This window comes from Microchirus variegatus (genome assembly GCF_963457635.1).
Source record: "Microchirus variegatus genome assembly, chromosome: 12".
In the NCBI taxonomy this organism is placed as follows: Eukaryota; Metazoa; Chordata; class Actinopteri; order Pleuronectiformes; family Soleidae; genus Microchirus; species Microchirus variegatus.
This window is the reverse complement of record NC_139813.1, coordinates 28,661,958-28,682,607: the sequence shown is the minus strand read 5'-3', so window position 1 is coordinate 28,682,607 and position 20,650 is coordinate 28,661,958. Positions and strand designations below refer to the sequence as shown.

General features: G+C 37.1%; 2 protein-coding genes across 2 annotated transcripts in view; both read left to right on the top strand.

The window, feature by feature from the left end:
- LOC310934891 (rho guanine nucleotide exchange factor TIAM2-like) overlaps window positions 1-18,891 on the top strand; it is a gene marked incomplete at both ends in the record, with an annotated part of 33,543 nt that extends 14,652 nt beyond the window's left edge. The window contains 8 exon segments of the mRNA XM_083898691.1: window positions 88-196; window positions 288-346; window positions 744-916; window positions 1,057-1,442; window positions 1,861-2,106; window positions 18,188-18,252; window positions 18,468-18,671; window positions 18,778-18,891. Coding sequence (XP_083754817.1) covers window positions 88-196; window positions 288-346; window positions 744-916; window positions 1,057-1,442; window positions 1,861-2,106; window positions 18,188-18,252; window positions 18,468-18,671; window positions 18,778-18,891 — 1,356 coding nt within the window.
- A 4-nt stretch (window positions 18,892-18,895) lies between these two features.
- On the top strand, window positions 18,896-19,726 carry LOC310935057 (claudin-20-like; the record flags this gene model as incomplete). The annotated part of the gene is made up of 1 exon (XM_083898887.1): window positions 18,896-19,726. The coding sequence occupies one exon, from the start codon at window positions 18,896-18,898 to the stop codon at window positions 19,724-19,726; it is 831 nt and encodes a 276-aa protein (XP_083755013.1).
- Window positions 19,727-20,650: the final 924 nt, after the last annotated feature.

Below are 20,650 nucleotides of genomic sequence, written 5' to 3'. Positions count from 1 at the left end.
TAAAAACATCACAGTCTTTCATTGCTCTTCTGTAGTTTTTTTTTGTTCTTTTTTTACGTAAAGTCTCCGTGGCGATGCGTCCCTCAGGTGAGCGACATCTCCATGGACGAGTTCCTGGTGCGTTCTTCGGCGGCGTGGTTGAACCCTCTGCCCTCTCTTGGTCGCATGAGGAAAGAGCCAGAAGTGGCGTTGTTTGGTGAGCAGAGGCGACAGAACACAGCGCCCCCTGTCTGTCACATCACTGCAGTGCACTTCACTGATCCACGATCATCGTTCTCTGTCCTCAGTGTTCAAGCGAGCCGTCACCCTGGTTTATCGAGAGAACGGCAAACTGAAGAAAAGGATGGTGAGTGACCAAGGTTTAGTGACACCTGGTGGTGGAGATGCAGAACACAAGTCAGTGCTCACTCTGCTGCACCAAGGGTTCACATGGTTCTGTTTTGGGCCCAGAACTGGTCTCTGCTGTTCACAGTGACATCATCACAGTGTTATCACATTGACATCACAGTGACATCATCACAGTAACATCATCACAGTGACATCACAGTGACATCATCACAGTGACGTCATCACAGTGACATCATCACAGTGACATCATCACAGTGTTATCACATTGACATCACAGTGACATCACAGTGACATCATCACAGTGACATCATCACAGTGACATCATCACAGTGACATCATCACAGTGACATCATCACAGTGACATCATCACAGTGACCTCTGTTGATTGTTTTCAGACCGGTGTCCGCTCAGCTGATCTGGATCCTCTCAGGTTCTGCTGGTTAATCCCAGCGTCGGAGCTTCAGGTCAGAACGACCACAGGTTCAGAGAGTGTGTGTGTGTGGGAGCTGGTTCACAGCAGGTCAAAGGTCGAGGGGCGTCCAGAGACAGTGTTTCAGCTCCGCAGCAGGTACAACACACACTATTACATCATTATCATCATCATCAGCTCCTCCTGACCTCCTCATGACTTCATGACCTCCTGACCACCTGACCTTCTGACCTCATGACCTCCTGACCTTCTGACCACCTGACCTCCTCCTGTTGCAGTGGTCTGGAGACGAAGGCGTCCGTCCTGTGTTCGCTGCGTTCCGTCCTCAGAGAGCGAACGTCCTGTGGTCTGACCACGGCTGAGAGGAGGAGTCAGCAGAGGAGTCGTGTCCACGCCCACAGGGCGACTCGTCCACTGGAGGACAGGTGCATGCTGGGAGAGACGCGATCAGAGCCGCTGCTGTCCAGTCACGCCACGTGTGACGCGGCGGCGAAGAGAAGCAGACTCTGCTCGCTGACCTCTGACCTGGAGACTCAGCTGCAGAGGCTGAACTTCACCCAGGAAGAGGCGGAGCCAGGAGCGGCCAACCACAGCAACGGCCACAAGGTGGCGGAGAAGAGGCGGAGCTCCAGTCTGCAGCGAGGAGACACCGAAGACGCGAGCAGTGAGAGACACTTCAGTGTCCACAGTGTAATGTCTGTGTGACGTCCGTCCTCAGAGTGACGTCCGTCCACACGTCCTCAGTCTATTTATACTTTTTATCGCAGTGTTTTTGCTAATTTATTTGTTTTACGTCTTTTTTTATCAAAGTTATCCAATAAATGATTTTCACGTTTTGGTCTTCATGTTCTGGTCCTCATGTTCTGGTCTTCATGTTCTGGTCCTCATGTTCTGGTCTTCGCGGTCTGGTATTCATGTTCTGCTCATGTTCTGGTCCTCATGTTCTGGTCTTCATGTTCTGGTCTTCATGTTCTGGTCTTCATGTTCTGGTCCTCATGTTCTGGTCTTCATGTTCTGGTCTTCATGTTCTGGTCTTCATGTTCTGGTCCTCATGTTCTGGTCTTCATGTTCTGGTCCTCAAGTTCTGGTCCTCAAGTTCTGGTCTTCACGGTCTGGTCTTCATGTTCTGCTCATGTTCTGGTCCTCATGTTCTGGTCTTCATGTTCTGGTCTTCATGTTCTGGTCCTCAAGTTCTGGTCTTCACGGTCTGGTCTTCATGTTCTGCTCATGTTCTGGTCCTCATGGTCTGGTCTTCATGTTCTGGTCCTCAAGTTCTGGTCTTCACGGTCTGGTCTTCATGTTCTGGTCCTCAAGTTCTGGTCTTCACGGTCTGGTCTTCATGTTCTGCTCATGTTCTGGTCTTCATGTTCTGCTCATGTTCTGGTCTTCATGTTCTGCTCATGTTCTGGTCTTCATGTTCTGGTCATCACGTTCTGGTCTTCATGTTCTGGTCTTCATGTTCTGGTCCTCATATTCTGGTCCTCATGGTCTGGTCTTCATGTTCTGGTCTTCATGTTCTGGTCTTCATGTTCTGGTCCTCATGGTCTGGTCCTCATGTTCTGATCTTCACAGTCTGGTCTTCACGTTCTGGTCCTCTTGTTCTGGTCCTCATGTTCTGGTCTTCATTTTCTGGTCCTCATGTTCTGGTCTTCATGTTCTGGTCTTCATGTTCTGGTCCTCATGTTCTGGTCTTCATGTTCTGGTCCTCATGTTCTGGTCTTCATGTTCTGGTCTTCATGTTTTGGTCCTCATGTTCTGGTCTTCATGTTCTGGTCTTCACAGTCTGATCCTCATGTTCTGGTCCTCATGGTCTGATCCTCATGTTCTGGTCCTGGTGTTCTGTTTAAAGGTTAAGACCTGGTTTTAGGGTTAGAATCAGGTTTAGGTGAAGGTGTTGGTAAATCTTCAGTAAGGACGTGTGTGTCTGTTTGTACTGGTATTTTGGGCTTTGTGAGGACTGCATGATTTCACCCATGTTATGGGGACACAGCACAGAACTATGAATGAGTTCAATCAGGGTCACCACACACACACACACACACACACACATACACACTCACACACACATACACACTCACACACACACACACACATTGAAAGGAACACTGTCAGTCAGAAGAAAATTATTTTTATTATTTGTTCTTTATTTTTGTCTACTGTGTGTGTGCGTGTGTGTGTGTGTGCGTGTGTGTGTGTGTGTGTGTGTGTGTGTGTGTGTGCAGCTGAGATAAAGCAGTTAATTTATATTCCTGTCTCACTGCTGATTGATGGCTAATGGAGCCTCCGGGGGTGTGTGTGTGTGTGTGTGTGTGTGTGTGTGTTCCAGATGGGCTTTGATTGAGCTCCAGACTCTATGATCACAGAGGTCAAAGGTCAAACTGGATCAGAGGCTGAAGAGTCGCAGTGAAAACACGGAAACGGAATCTGTGACTTTATAAAAAAGAACAATAATAATAACATGAATATTTAATTCAACATCAAATTCTGATTAAAAAATGGAATAGAATAAAATGAAATAATTCATCCACATACTGTAAAGTTATAGAAGTTATTAATTTTAACAAGAATAACCAGCTGATTCAGGTCTAAACAGACGTCCAATGATTTTTTAAAGAAACTACAGAAAACATTCAAATTTTTACAAATAACTTATAAAAACTTAATCGACTATTATTATAGAAAAGAGGTAGGAATTATTGTAGAAAATGTGCAGTCATTCAGAAGCTCAGTCATTAAAATTATTCCTTAAGAGATTTTCAAATATTTTCAACAAATCCTTGTTCAGGGCGATGCGACTATTATGATGGTAAATTTCAAGTCATTCCGAGATACTTTTTGTTTTCGAGAAGAAAGTCAGTTCACTGTCAAAGTGCATCAGGGCAAATGGATCATTTCTTGAATTTCAAAAATTCATAAAAATTATTCCTTAAGAGATTTGCAAATATTTTCAACTGATCCTTGTTCAGGGCGAAGTCAACTATTATGATAGTAAATTTCGAGTAATTCCGAGATACTTTTTGTTTTCGAGAAGAAAGTCAGCTTACTTTCAAAGTGCATCAGGGCAAATAGATAAATTACTGGATTTCAAAAATTCATAAAAATTATTCCTTAAGAGATTTGCAAATGTTTTCAACAGATCCTTGTTCAGGGCGATGCCGACTATTATGATTGTGAATTTCGAGTAATTCCGAGATACTTTTTGTTTTCGAGAAGAAAGTCAGCTCACTGTCAAAGTGCATCAGGGCAAATAGATAAATTACTGGATTTCAAAAATTCATAAAAATTATTCCATAAGAGATTTGCAAATATTTTCAACTGATCCTTGTTCAGGGCGAAGCCAACTATTATGATGGTAAATTTAAAGTCATTCCGAGATACTTTTTGTTTTCGAGAAGAAAGTCAGCTCACTGTCAAAGTGCATCAGGGCAAATAGATAAATTACTGGATTTCAAAAATTCATAAAAATTATTCCTTAAGAGATTTGCAAATATTTTCAACAGATCCTTGTTCAGGGCGAAGCCAACTATTATGATTGTGAATTTCGAGTAATTCCGAGATACTTTTTGTTTTCGAGGAGAAAGTCAGCTCACTGTCAAAGTGCATCAGGGCAAATGGATCATTTCATGAATTTCAAAAATTCATAAAAATTATTCCGTAAGAGATTTGCAAATATTTTCAACTGATCCTTGTTCAGGGCGAAGCCAACTATTATGATAGTAAATTTCGAGTAATTCCGAGATACTTTTTGTTTTTCGAGAAGAAAGTCAGCTCACTGTCAAAGTGCATCATGACAAAAAGATAAATTCCTGGATTTCAAAAATTCATAAAAATTATTCCTTAAGAGATTTGCAAATATTTTCAACAGATCCTTGTTCAGGGCGATGCCGACTATTATGATTGTGAATTTCGAGTAATTCCGAGATACTTTTTGTTTTCGAGAAGAAAGTCAGCTAACTTTCAAAGTGCATCAGGGCAAATAAATAAATTACTGGATTTCAAAAATTCATAAAAATTATTCCTTAAGAGATTTGCAAATATTTTCAACTGATCCTTGTTCAGGGCGAAGCCAACTATTATGATAGTAAATTTCGAGTAATTCCGAGATACTTTTTGTTTTCGAGAAGAAAGTCAGCTCACTGTCAAAGTGCATCATGACAAAAAGATAAATTCCTGGATTTCAAAAATTCATAAAAATTATTCCTTAAGAGATTTGCAAATATTTTCAACAGATCCTTGTTCAGGGCGATGCCGACTATTATGATTGTGAATTTCGAGTAATTCCGAGATACTTTTTGTTTTCGAGAAGAAAGTCAGCTTACTTTCAAAGTGCATCAGGGCAAATAAATAAATTACTGGATTTCAAAAATTCATAAAAATTATTCCTTAAGAGATTTGCAAATATTTTCAACTGATCCTTGTTCAGGGCGAAGCCGACTATTATGATTGTGAATTTCGAGTAATTCCGAGATACTTTTTGTTTTTGAGAAGAAAGTCAGCTTACTTTCAAAGTGCATCAGGGCAAATAAATAAATTACTGGATTTCAAAAATTCATAAAAATTATTCCTTAAGAGATTTGCAAATATTTTCAACTGATCCTTGTTCAGGGCGAAGCCAACTATTATGATAGTAAATTTCGAGTAATTCCGAGATACTTTTTGTTTTCGAGAAGAAAGTCAGCTTACTTTCAAAGTGCATCAGGGCAAATAGATAAATTCCTGGATTTCAAAAATTCATAAAAATTATTCCTTAAGAGATTTGCAAATATTTTCAACAGATCCTTGTTCAGGGCGAAGCCAACTATTATGATAGTAAATTTCGAGTAATTCCGAGATAGTTTTTGTTTTCGAGAAGAAAGTCAGCTCACTGTCAAAGTGCATCATGACAAAAAGATAAATTCCTGGATTTCAAAAATTCATAAAAATTATTCCATAAGAGATTTGCAAATATTTTCAACTGATCCTTGTTCAGGGCGAAGCCAACTATTATGATTGTGAATTTCGAGTAATTCCGAGATACTTTTTGTTTTCGAGAAGAAAGTCAGCTTACTTTCAAAGTGCATCAGGGCAAATAGATAAATTACTGGATTTCAAAAATTCATAAAAATTATTCCTTAAGAGACTTGCAAATATTTTCAACAGATCCTTGTTCAGGGCGAAGCCAACTATTATGATAGTAAATTTCGAGTAATTCCGAGATACTTTTTGTTTTCGAGAAGAAAGTCAGCTCACTGTCAAAGTGCATCATGACAAAAAGATAAATTCCTGGATTTCAAAAATTCATAAAAATTATTCCTTAAGAGATTTGCAAATATTTTCAACAGATCCTTGTTCAGGGCAATGCCGACTATTATGATTGTGAATTTCGAGTAATTCCGAGATACTTTTTGTTTTCGAGAAGAAAGTCAGCTCACTGTCAAAGTGCATCAGGGCAAAAAGATAAATTACTGGATTTCAAAAATTCATAAAAATTATTCCATAAGAGATTTGCAAATATTTTCAACTGATCCTTGTTCAGGGCGAAGCCAACTATTATGATAGTAAATTTCGAGTAATTCCGAGATACTTTTTGTTTTCGAGAAGAAAGTCAGCTCACTGTCAAAGTGCATCATGACAAATGGATCATTTCTTGATTTCAAAAATTCATAAAAATTATTCCATAAGAGATTTGCAAATATTTTCAACTGATCCTTGTTCAGAGCGAAGCCAACTATTATGATAGTAAATTTCGAGTAATTCCGAGATACTTTTTGTTTTCGAGAAGAAAGTCAGCTTACTTTCAAAGTGCATCAGGGCAAATAGATAAATTACTGGATTTCAAAAATTCATAAAAATTATTCCTTAAGAGATTTGCAAATATTTTCAACAGATCCTTGTTCAGGGCGATGCCGACTATTATGATTGTGAATTTCGAGTAATTCCGAGATACTTTTTGTTTTCGAGAAGAAAGTCAGCTCACTTTCAAAGTGCATCAGGGCAAAAAGATAAATTACTGGATTTCAAAAATTCATAAAAATTATTCCTTAAGAGATTTGCAAATATTTTCAACAGATCCTTGTTCAGGGTGATGCCGACTATTATGATTGTGAATTTCGAGTAATTCCGAGATACTTTTTGTTTTCGAGAAGAAAGTCAGCTCACTTTCAAAGTGCATCAGGGCAAATAGATAAATTACTGGATTTCAAAAATTCACAAAAATTATTCCTTAAGAGATTTGCAAATATTTTCAACAGATCCTTGTTCAGGGCAATGCCGACTATTATGATTGTGAATTTCGAGTAATTCCGAGATACTTTTTGTTTTCGAGAAGAAAGTCAGCTTACTGTCAAAGTGCATCAGGGCAAAAAGATAAATTACTGGATTTCAAAAATTCATAAAAATTATTCCATAAGAGATTTGCAAATATTTTCAACTGATCCTTGTTCAGGGCGAAGCCAACTATTATGATAGTAAATTTCGAGTAATTCCGAGATACTTTTTGTTTTCGAGAAGAAGGTCAGCTTACTTTCAAAGTGCATCAGGGCAAATAGATAAATTATTGGATTTCAAAAATTCATAAAAATTATTCCTTAAGAGATTTGCAAATATTTTCAACAGATCTCTGTTCAGGGCGAAGCTAACTATTATGATAGTAAATTTCGATTAATTCCGAGATACTTTTTGTTTTCGAGAAGAAAGTCAGCTTACTTTCAAAGTGCATCAGGGCAAATAGATAAATTACTGGATTTCAAAAATTCATAAAAATTATTCCTTAAGAGATTTGCAAATATTTTCAACAGATCCTTGTTCAGGGCGATGCCGACTATTATGATTGTGAATTTCGAGTAATTCCGAGATACTTTTTGTTTTCGAGAAGAAAGTCAGCTTACTTTCAAAGTGCATCAGGGCAAATGGATAAATTACTGGATTTCAAAAATTCATAAAAATTATTCCTTAAGAGATTTGCAAATATTTTCAAGTGATCCTTGTTCAGGGCGAAGCCAACTATTATGATAGTAAATTTCGAGTAATTCCGAGATACTTTTTGTTTTCGAGAAGAAAGTCAGCTCACTGTCAAAGTGCATCATGACAAAAAGATAAATTCCTGGATTTCAAAAATTCATAAAAATTATTCCATAAGAGATTTGCAAATATTTTCAACAGATCCTTGTTCAGGGCGAAGCCAACTATTATGATAGTAAATTTCGAGTAATTCCGAGATACTTTTTGTTTTCGAGAAGAAAGTCAGCTTACTTTCAAAGTGCATCAGGGCAAATAGATAAATTACTGGATTTCAAAAATTCATAAAAATTATTCCTTAAGAGATTTGCAAATATTTTCAACAGATCCTTGTTCAGGGCAATGCCGACTATTATGATTGTGAATTTCGAGTAATTCCGAGATACTTTTTGTTTTCGAGAAGAAAGTCAGCTCACTGTCAAAGTGCATCAGGGCAAAAAGATAAATTACTGGATTTCAAAAATTCATAAAAATTATTCCATAAGAGATTTGCAAATATTTTCAACTGATCCTTGTTCAGGGCGAAGCCAACTATTATGATAGTAAATTTCGAGTAATTCCGAGATACTTTTTGTTTTCGTAAAGAAAGTCAGCTCACTGTCAAAGTGCATCAGGGCAAAAAGATAAATTACTGGATTTCAAAAATTCATAAAAATTATTCCATAAGAGATTTGCAAATATTTTCAACTGATCCTTGTTCAGGGCGAAGCCAACTATTATGATAGTAAATTTCGAGTAATTCCGAGATACTTTTTGTTTTCGAGAAGAAAGTCAGCTTACTTTCAAAGTGCATCAGGGCAAATAGATAAATTACTGGATTTCAAAAATTCATAAAAATTATTCCTTAAGAGATTTGCAAATATTTTCAACAGATCCTTGTTCAGGGTGATGCCGACTATTATGATTGTGAATTTCGAGTAATTCTGAGATACTTTTTGTTTTCGAGAAGAAAGTCAGCTCACTTTCAAAGTGCATCAGGGCAAATAGATAAATTACTGGATTTCAAAAATTCATAAAAATTATTCCTTAAGAGATTTGCAAATATTTTCAACAGATCCTTGTTCAGAGCGAAGCCAACTATTATGATAGTATATTTCGAGTAATTCCGAGATACTTTTTGTTTTCGAGAAGAAAGTCAGCTTACTTTCAAAGTGCATCAGGGCAAATAGATAAATTACTGGATTTCAAAAATTCATAAAAATTATTCCATAAGAGATTTGCAAATATTTTCAACAGATCCTTGTTCAGGGTGATGCCGACTATTATGATTGTGAATTTCGAGTAATTCCGAGATACTTTTTGTTTTCGAGAAGAAAGTCAGCTCACTGTCAAAGTGCATCAGGGCAAATGGATCATTTCTTGAATTTCAAAAATTCATAAAAATTATTCCATAAGAGATTTGCAAATATTTTCAACTGATCCTTGTTCAGGGCGAAGCCAACTATTATGATAGTAAATTTCGAGTAATTCCGAGATACTTTTTGTTTTCGAGAAGAAAGTCAGCTTACTTTCAAAGTGCATCAGGGCAAATAGATAAATTACTGGATTTCAAAAATTCATAAAAATTATTCCTTAAGAGATTTGCAAATATTTTCAACAGATCCTTGTTCAGGGTGATGCCGACTATTATGATAGTATATTTCGAGTAATTCCGAGATACTTTTTGTTTTCGAGAAGAAAGTCAGCTTACTTTCAAAGTGCATCAGGGCAAATAGATAAATTACTGGATTTCAAAAATTCACAAAAATTATTCCTTAAGAGATTTGCAAATATTTTCAACAGATCCTTGTTCAGGGCAATGCCGACTATTATGATTGTGAATTTCGAGTAATTCCGAGATACTTTTTGTTTTCGAGAAGAAAGTCAGCTTACTTTCAAAGTGCATCAGGGCAAATAGATAAATTATTGGATTTCAAAAATTCATAAAAATTATTCCTTAAGAGATTTGCAAATATTTTCAACAGATCTCTGTTCAGGGCGAAGCTAACTATTATGATAGCAAATTTCGATTAATTCCGAGATACTTTTTGTTTTCGAGAAGAAAGTCAGCTTACTTTCAAAGTGCATCAGGGCAAATAGATAAATTACTGGATTTCAAAAATTCATAAAAATTATTCCTTAAGAGATTTGCAAATATTTTCAAGTGATCCTTGTTCAGGGCGAAGCCAACTATTATGATAGTAAATTTCGAGTAATTCCGAGATACTTTTTGTTTTCGAGAAGAAAGTCAGCTCACTGTCAAAGTGCATCATGACAAAAAGATAAATTCCTGGATTTCAAAAATTCATAAAAATTATTCCATAAGAGATTTGCAAATATTTTCAACAGATCCTTGTTCAGGGCGAAGCCAACTATTATGATAGTAAATTTCGAGTAATTCCGAGATACTTTTTGTTTTCGAGAAGAAAGTCAGCTTACTTTCAAAGTGCATCAGGGCAAATAGATAAATTACTGGATTTCAAAAATTCACAAAAATTATTCCTTAAGAGATTTGCAAATATTTTCAACAGATCCTTGTTCAGGGCGATGCCGACTATTATGATTGTGAATTTCAAGTAATTCTGAGATACTTTTTGTTTTTGAGAAGAAAGTCAACTCACTGTCAAAGTGCATCAGGGCAAATGGATCATTTCTTGAATTTCAAAAATTCATAAAAATTATTCCATAAGAGATTTGCAAATATTTTCAACTGATCCTTGTTCAGGGCGAAGCCAACTATTATGATAGTAAATTTCGAGTAATTCCGAGATACTTTTTGTTTTCGAGAAGAAAGTCAGCTTACTTTCAAAGTGCATCAGGGCAAATAGATAAATTACTGGATTTCAAAAATTCATAAAAATTATTCCTTAAGAGATTTGCAAATATTTTCAGCAGATCCTTGTTCAGAGCGAAGCCAACTATTATGATAGTAAATTTCGAGTAATTCCGAGATACTTTTTGTTTTCGAGAAGAAAGTCAGCTTACTTTCAAAGTGCATCAGGGCAAATAGATAAATTACTGGATTTCAAAAATTCACAAAAATTATTCCTTAAGAGATTTGCAAATATTTTCAACAGATCCTTGTTCAGGGCAATGCCGACTATTATGATTGTGAATTTCGAGTAATTCCGAGATACTTTTTGTTTTCGAGAAGAAAGTCAGCTTACTGTCAAAGTGCATCAGGGCAAAAAGATAAATTATTGGATTTCAAAAATTCATAAAAATTATTCCTTAAGAGATTTGCAAATATTTTAAACAGATCCTTGTTCAGAGCGAAGCCAACTATTATGATAGTAAATTTCGAGTAATTCCGAGATACTTTTTGTTTTCGAGAAGAAAGTCAGCTTACTTTCAAAGTGCATTGGATTTCAAAAATTCATAAAAATTATTCCTTAAGAGATTTGCAAATATTTTCAACAGATCTCTGTTCAGGGCGAAGCTAACTATTATGATTGTGAATTTCGAGTAATTCCGAGATACTTTTTGTTTTCGAGAAGAAAGTCAGCTCACTTTCAAAGTGCATCAGGGCAAATAGATAAATTACTGGATTTCAAAAATTCATAAAAATTATTCCTTAAGAGATTTGCAAATATTTTCAACAGATCCTTGTTCAGAGCGAAGCCAACTATTATGATAGTAAATTTCGAGTAATTCCGAGATACTTTTTGTTTTCGAGAAGAAAGTCAGCTTACTTTCAAAGTGCATTGGATTTCAAAAATTCATAAAAATTATTCCTTAAGAGATTTGCAAATATTTTCAACAGATCTCTGTTCAGGGCGAAGCTAACTATTATGATAGTAAATTTCGAGTAATTCCGAGATACTTTTTGTTTTCGAGAAGAAAGTCAGCTTACTGTCAAAGTGCATCAGGGCAAATAGATAAATTCCTGGATTTCAAAAATTCATAAAAATTATTCCTTAAGAGATTTGCAAATATTTTCAACAGATCCTTGTTCAGGGCGAAGCCAACCATTATGATAGTAAATTTCGAGTAATTCCGAGATACTTTTTGTTTTCGAGAAGAAAGTCAGCTCACTGTCAAAGTGCATCAGGGCAAATGGATAAATTCCTGGTTTTCAAAAATTCATGAATATTATTCCTTAAGAGATTTGCAAATATTTTCAACAGATCCTTGTTCAGGGCGATGCCGACTATTATGATTGTGAATTTCAAGTAATTCTGAGATACTTTTTGTTTTTGAGAAGAAAGTCAACTCACTGTCAAAGTGCATCAGGGCAAATGGATCATTTCTTGAATTTCAAAAATTCATAAAAATTATTCCATAAGAGATTTGCAAATATTTTCAACTGATCCTTGTTCAGGGCGAAGCCAACTATTATGATAGTAAATTTCGAGTAATTCCGAGATACTTTTTGTTTTCGAGAAGAAAGTCAGCTCACTGTCAAAGTGCATCATGACAAAAAGATAAATTCCTGTATTTCAAAAATTCATAAAAATTATTCCATAAGAGATTTGCAAATATTTTCAACTGATCCTTGTTCAGGGCGAAGCCAACCATTATGATAGTAAATTTCGAGTAATTCCGAGATACTTTTTGTTTTTGAGAAGAAAGTCAGCTCACTGTCAAAGTGCATCAGGGCAAATGGATCATTTCTTGAATTTCAAAAATTCATAAAAATTATTCCATAAGAGATTTGCAAATATTTTCAACAGATCCTTGTTCAGGGCGAAGCCAACTATTATGATAGTAAATTTCGAGTAATTCCGAGATACTTTTTGTTTTCGAGAAGAAAGTCAGCTTACTTTCAAAGTGCATCAGGGCAAATAGATAAATTACTGGATTTCAAAAATTCATAAAAATTATTCCTTAAGAGATTTGCAAATATTTTCAACAGATCCTTGTTCAGGGCGATGCCGACTATTATGATTGTGAATTTCGAGTAATTCCGAGATACTTTTTGTTTTCGAGAAGAAAGTCAGCTTACTTTCAAAGTGCATCAGGGCAAATAGATAAATTACTGGATTTCAAAAATTCATGAAAATTATTCCTTAAGAGATTTGCAAATATTTTCAAGTGATCCTTGTTCAGGGCGAAGCCAACTATTATGATAGTAAATTTCGAGTAATTCCGAGATACTTTTTGTTTTCGAGAAGAAAGTCAGCTCACTGTCAAAGTGCATCATGACAAAAAGATAAATTCCTGGATTTCAAAAATTCATAAAAATTATTCCATAAGAGATTTGCAAATATTTTCAACAGATCCTTGTTCAGGGCGAAGCCAACTATTATGATAGTAAATTTCGAGTAATTCCGAGATACTTTTTGTTTTCGAGAAGAAAGTCAGCTCACTGTCAAAGTGCATCAGGGCAAATAGATAAATTACTGGATTTCAAAAATTCATAAAAATTATTCCTTAAGAGATTTGCAAATATTTTCAACAGATCCTTGTTCAGAGCGAAGCCAACTATTATGATAGTAAATTTCGAGTAATTCCGAGATACTTTTTGTTTTCGAGAAGAAAGTCAGCTTACTTTCAAAGTGCATCAGGGCAAATAGATAAATTACTGGATTTCAAAAATTCATAAAAATTATTCCTTAAGAGATTTGCAAATATTTTCAACAGATCCTTGTTCAGGGCGATGCCGACTATTATGATTGTGAATTTCGAGTAATTCCGAGATACTTTTTGTTTTCGAGAAGAAAGTCAGCTCACTTTCAAAGTGCATCAGGGCAAATAGATAAATTACTGGATTTCAAAAATTCATAAAAATTATTCCTTAAGAGATTTGCAAATATTTTCAACAGATCCTTGTTCAGAGCGAAGCCAACTATTATGATAGTAAATTTCGAGTAATTCCGAGATACTTTTTGTTTTCGAGAAGAAAGTCAGCTTACTTTCAAAGTGCATCAGGGCAAATAGATAAATTACTGGATTTCAAAAATTCATAAAAATTATTCCTTAAGAGATTTGCAAATATTTTCAACAGATCCTTGTTCAGGGCAATGCCGACTATTATGATTGTGAATTTCGAGTAATTCCGAGATACTTTTTGTTTTCGAGAAGAAAGTCAGCTTACTGTCAAAGTGCATCAGGGCAAAAAGATAAATTACTGGATTTCAAAAATTCATAAAAATTATTCCATAAGAGATTTGCAAATATTTTCAACTGATCCTTGTTCAGGGCGAAGCCAACTATTATGATAGTAAATTTCGAGTAATTCCGAGATACTTTTTGTTTTCGAGAAGAAAGTCAGCTTACTTTCAAAGTGCATCAGGGCAAATAGATAAATTATTGGATTTCAAAAATTCATAAAAATTATTCCTTAAGAGATTTGCAAATATTTTCAACAGATCTCTGTTCAGGGCGAAGCTAACTATTATGATAGTAAATTTCGAGTAATTCCGAGATACTTTTTGTTTTCGAGAAGAAAGTCAGCTTACTTTCAAAGTGCATCAGGGCAAATAGATAAATTACTGGATTTCAAAAATTCATAAAAATTATTCCTTAAGAGATTTGCAAATATTTTCAACTGATCCTTGTTCAGGGCGAAGCCAACTATTATGATAGTAAATTTCGAGTAATTCCGAGATACTTTTTGTTTTCGAGAAGAAAGTCAGCTTACTTTCAAAGTGCATCAGGGCAAATAGATAAATTACTGGATTTCAAAAATTCATAAAAATTATTCCTTAAGAGATTTGCAAATATTTTCAACAGATCCTTGTTCAGGGCGATGCCGACTATTATGATTGTGAATTTCGAGTAATTCCGAGATACTTTTTGTTTTCGAGAAGAAAGTCAGCTCACTGTCAAAGTGCATCATGACAAAAAGATAAATTCCTGGATTTCAAAAATTCATAAAAATTATTCCATAAGAGATTTGCAAATATTTTCAACAGATCCTTGTTCAGGGCGAAGCCAACTATTATGATAGTAAATTTCGAGTAATTCCGAGATACTTTTTGTTTTCGAGAAGAAAGTCAGCTCACTGTCAAAGTGCATCAGGGCAAATAGATAAATTACTGAATTTCAAAAATTCATAAAAATTATTCCATAAGAGATTTGCAAATATTTTCAACTGATCCTTGTTCAGGGCGAAGCCAACTATTATGATAGTAAATTTCGAGTAATTCCGAGATACTTTTTGTTTTCGAGAAGAAAGTCAGCTTACTTTCAAAGTGCATCAGGGCAAATCGATAAATTACTGGATTTCAAAAATTCATAAAAATTATTCCTTAAGAGATTTGCAAATATTTTCAACAGATCCTTGTTCAGGCGATGCCGACTATTATGATTGTGAATTTCAAGTAATTCTGAGATACTTTTTGTTTTTGAGAAGAAAGTCGGCTCACTGTCAAAGTGCATCAGGGCAAATAAATAAATTACTGGATTTCAAAAATTCATAAAAATTATTCCATAAGAGATTTGCAAATATGTTCAACAGATCCTTGTTCAGGGCGATGCCGACTATTATGATTGTGAATTTCGAGTAATTCCGAGATACTTTTTGTTTTCGAGAAGAAAGTCAGCTCACTGTCAAAGTGCATCAGGGCAAATGGATGAATTCCTGGATTTCAAAAATTCATGAATATTATTCCGTAAGAGGTTTGCGAATATTTTCAACAGATCCTTGTTCAGGGCGATGCCGACTATTATGATTGTGAATTTCAAGTAATTCTGAGATACTTTTTGTTTTTGAGAAGAAAGTCAGCTCACTGTCAAAGTGCATCAGGGCAAAAAGATAAATTACTGGATTTCAAAAATTCATAAAAATTATTCCATAAGAGATTTGCAAATATTTTCAACAGATCCTTGTTCAGGGCGATGCCGACTATTATGATTGTGAATTTCGAGTAATTCCGAGATACTTTTTGTTTTCGAGAAGAAAGTCAGCTTACTTTCAAAGTGCAACAGGGCAAATAGATAAATTACTGGATTTCAAAAATTCATAAAAATTATTCCTTAAGAGATTTGCAAATATTTTCAACTGATCCTAGTTCAGGGCGAAGCCAACTTTTATGATAGTAAATTTCGAGTAATTCCGAGATACTTTTTGTTTTCGAGAAGAAAGTCAGCTTACTTTCAAAGTGCATCAGGGCAAATAGATAAATTACTGGATTTCAAAAATTCATAAAAATTATTCCTTAAGAGATTTGCAAATATTTTCAACAGATCCTTGTTCAGGGCGAAGCCGACTATTATGATAGTAAATTTCGAGTAATTCCGAGATACTTTTTGTTTTCGAGAAGAAAGTCAGCTCACTGTCAAAGTGCATCAGGGCAAATGGATGAATTCCTGGATTTCAAAAATTCATAAAAATTATTCCTTAAGAGATTTGCAAATATTTTCAACAGATCCTTGTTCAGGGCGAAGCCGACTATTATGATAGTAAATTTCGAGTAATTCCGAGATACTTTTTGTTTTCGAGAAGAAAGTCAGCTCACTGTCAAAGTGCATCAGGGCAAATGGATGAATTCCTGGATTTCAAAAATTCATGAATATTATTCCGTAAGAGGTTTGCGAATATTTTCAACAGATCCTTGTTCAGGGTGATGCCGACTATTATGATTGTGAATTTCAAGTAATTCTGAGATACTTTTTGTTTTTGAGAAGAAAGTCAGCTCACTGTCAAAGTGCATCAGGGCAAATGGATCATTTCTTGAATTTCAAAAATTCATAAAAATTATTCCATAAGAGATTTGCAAATATTTTCAACTGATCCTTGTTCAGGGCGAAGCCAACTATTATGATGGTAAATTTCGAGTAATTCCGAGATACTTTTTGTTTTCGAGAAGAAAGTCAGCTTACTTTCAAAGTGCATCAGGGCAAATAGATAAATTACTGGATTTCAAAAATTCATAAAAATTATTCCTTAAGAGATTTGCAAATATTTTCAACTGATCCTTGTTCAGGGCGAAGCCAACTATTATGATAGTAAATTTCGAGTAATTCCGAGATACTTTTTGTTTTCGAGAAGAAAGTCAGCTTACTTTCAAAGTGCATCAGGGCAAATAGATAAATTACTGGATTTCAAAAATTCATAAAAATTATTCCTTAAGAGATTTGCAAATATTTTCAACAGATCCTTGTTCAGGGCGATGCCGACTATTATGATTGTGAATTTCGAGTAATTCCGAGATACTTTTTGTTTTCGAGAAGAAAGTCAGCTCACTGTCAAAGTGCATCAGGGCAAATAGATGAATTCCTGGATTTCAAAAATTCATGAATATTATTCCTTAAGAGATTTGCAAATATTTTCAACTGATCCTTGTTCAGGGCGATGCCGACTATTATGATGGTAAATTTCAAGTCATTCTGAGATACTTTTTTTTCCGATAAGAGAGTCAGCTCACTGTTAAAGTGCAAAAGATCTTTCTGTTCTTTTTCTATATGTTTATATTTATTTTTAGTTTGTCCTCAGTTTATCAGGCATCAACTCAAACCTCAACAGTCTGGTTTTATCAGAGTGCCGCAGCCGTCCCTGAACGCCTCGTCCCTCGTCCCTGAACGCCTCACAGAGCAGCTGAAGGTTAAAGACATGACATCATGATCATCATCATCATAATCATCATCATCATCATCAGCAGCAGCTAACGACTCACTTTATCACCCACAAAATAATAACAGATGAACAAATTAATGATTTTTCAGCCTGAACCAAAAACACATTCATGGAAATGAAAAAAAAAACAGATTTCATGACTTTTGTATCATCGATTATTATAATAATAATAATAACACGAACAATAATGATAATAAAGATGATGATGATGATGATAATAGAAACATTGTCACTAATCCTTTTGTTTAAAAAAAATAAAATAAAAATTTAATCAAACTTTAAAGACAAAACGACTTCCATCACGGCCCCAAAGATTCATTCATTCATTAGATTTCATCTAAATGTCTTTCATTGATGTTTTCATCCAATAATAATCAAACATTTCAGGTTCTTTTCTTTTTTTGGATGAAATGTTTCACTTTAATGAGAATTTGAAAAAATGAAAATGTCAACGTTTGCACGGCCCAGCGCTGGTCCCCGGACCCTGGTTTAAGAACCCGTCAACTAGAAAACAGTAAACAGCAAAAAAATGAGGTATTTTTTAGTAACAAATTAAATCTAATTCAACTAAAGGAAATAAATAAATAAATATATACATACATTTATTTCAAACTAAATTGTTTTGTGTTTTATTTTAAAATATTTTTTACGGCAGATTAAGATTTTTTTTTTTAACTGAATTATTTTAGTTTGAATGATTTCACACATTTTTTAATCAGTTTTCTCTTTCATTTTTTAATTGTTTTGATGAAAAAGTTACATTTTTATGAGCAAATGAGAAAAGAGAATTTGTGTTTTTAAAACTTTAATTCTTTTAGTTTAAGAATGACAGTTTTTTTTTTTTTTTTTTAATTAACCGGTTATTATCGTTGAAAACTTACGTGAACGATGTTTGTTTGTTTGTTTGAACACAGACGTCGTCTTCGCCATCTTCGTCATGGTCGTGGTCGTCGTGGTTGCGGCGGCTGAAGCTCCGTGTGTTTGTCTCTGCAGGATTATGCTAATGAGGTGGGCGGACTCTTATCTCGCCGCTGCAGCGGTCGTTCCTTCGGTCGCACGACGGCGACGCTCAATTGTTGTAAAAGCTGCAGATTTTTATCAGACGTCATTTTTCCACCTTCGCTCTCGTCTTTTTAAATGTTCTTTTGAATTTTTTTTTTTCAATTTTATTATCATTTTATTTGTTTTTAAAAGTGTGACGACGAGAGACGAACGCTGACGCAGACGCAGCTCGCCGTCCTCTCATCAGATAAGAAAACGCTGCTCTGCGGCGCCGAACCTTCACACCAGAGCATCTTCTGTTGCCACGGAGACGAGAGGCGGAGGTTTGAGTTTCCTCTGACTCTGTCCTCACCAGACGTGGACGTGGACTCGGGACCCGACTCTCGTCCTCGCCGGGTCACACGGTGATGAAGTTTGTAACTTAACGGAGCGTAGACAGAGGTTTGTGGTCCGCGCTCCGCGATCCGCGCTCCGTGGTTTGTGGTCCGTGGTCCGTCATCAGGATCCTCAGCTGCGTCCGTCGCGCTCGTCGCTCGCTCAGTCGCAGCTCGCTGAGCCCGAGCCTGAGGAAATTATCTCCGCTGTCAGCGAAGTCTGGAGCGAGCGCCGCAGCTGAGCCCATGCTGCCCGCCGCCATCCAGATCCTGGCCTTCGCCCTGGCGCTCCTGGGCGTCCTCGGCGCCACAGTCGCCACGCTGCTGCCCAACTGGACGGTGAGCGTGGGCTCGTGGTCCGGCGTGATGACGCCCGTGTCGCAGATGCGAGGCCTGTGGATGGACTGCGCGTGGTACAGCTCGGGCGTCTTCAGCTGCACGGTGCAGAACTCGCCGCTGTCGCTGCCTCCGTACGTGCTGACCACGCGGGCCGCCATGGTGCTGACCTGCCTGGTGGCGGCGTTCGGACTCTGCCTGGCGTCGCTCGGACTCAAATGCACTCGCTGGGGCGGCAGCCGGCGAGCGAAGGGTCACACGGCCGTCGCCGCCGGCGCCTGCTTCGTGCTGGCGAGCTTCCTCTGCCTGGTGCCGGCGTCCTGGTTCACCAACGAGGTCGTCGCCGCCTTCCTGACCGCAGAGCTGCCGGACAGCAGCAAATATCAGCCAGGGGGCGCTCTCTGCGTCACCTTCATCTCTGCCGGCTTCCTGTTGGCTGCGGGAGTCATTTTCTGTCTGTCCTGTCCCGGAAGACCAACGAGACGACCGGACGACGCCGAGGCAGACGGAGAGGAGCGCGGGAGGAGGAGGGAGGAGCAGAGGAGGGGGAGGGAGGCGCAGAGGAGGAGGCGAGAGGAGCAGAGGAGGAGGCGGGAACAGAAGGCCGAGCAGGTTGGACCAGAACAGAGCGAGAACAAAAGTGTTCGGCTGCAGAAGAACGAGCTGAGGCTGAACTGCTCTCCCTCCAAACTCCTGCAAAAAGATGTCAAGGACAGTTACAGCCTCCAGGAGTATGTGTGAGGAGGAGGAGGAGGAGGAGCAGGAGCAGGAGGAGGAGGAGCAGGAGGAGGAGGAGGAGCAGGAGGAGGAGGAGGAGCAGGAGCAAGAGGAGGAGGTGTGATTGAGAGTCATTAACAAATGTTGGAGAAGAAGATCAACGTCAACAAACAAACCAAAGACACTGCTGGGGAACCTGGCTAACCCTAACCCTAACCCTAACCAAACCTAACCCTGGCTAACCCTAACCAACCCTAACCCTAACCCTAGCTAACCCTAACCCACAAATGAAAACAACTAGCAACTGCTGTCATGAGGCTACTGCTAAGCTAACTATTTTTCTGGAGCTAACGCAGCGTTCCACTTACTTAACGGAGGTCGGAGCTGAAGTGGAGACACGTCGGACATGCTAGCTTTTCCTGGGGACTCACTGTTAGCAGTAGCAGTCGTGGCAACATGTTTACGTTTACGGAGTAAACAGAAAAACAACGAGCTGATGCTAAGCTAACTAGCTCCACAGTAAAGTGTTTCCACGAGCCTTAGAAATGCGCAAAACCAAAATATTGCAATAAAAACGAGAGATCGTCGTCAGAGGACGAGATTTGACCAGAATGTTGTAAAACAGTCTTAAAATAAAAATATGAGAAATATCAATTTTATTTTTGAAAAAAAAAACTGCAATGCAAACGTTTGCCCCGCCCCCTCACCTTTTGCCACGCCCCCTCACCTTCTTCACTCGTTTAGTTTCACAACATGACGTCACATGATTGTTTTCAAACATTGGACAAATATGGTTTGTCATGTCTCATGTCTCATGTCTTCATGTTGTCTCATGTCTTCATTTCGTCTCATGTCGTCTCATGTCTTCATGATGTCTCATGTCTTCATGTCTTCATGTCTTCATGTCTTCATGTTGTCTCATGTCTTCATGTCTCATGTCTTCATGTT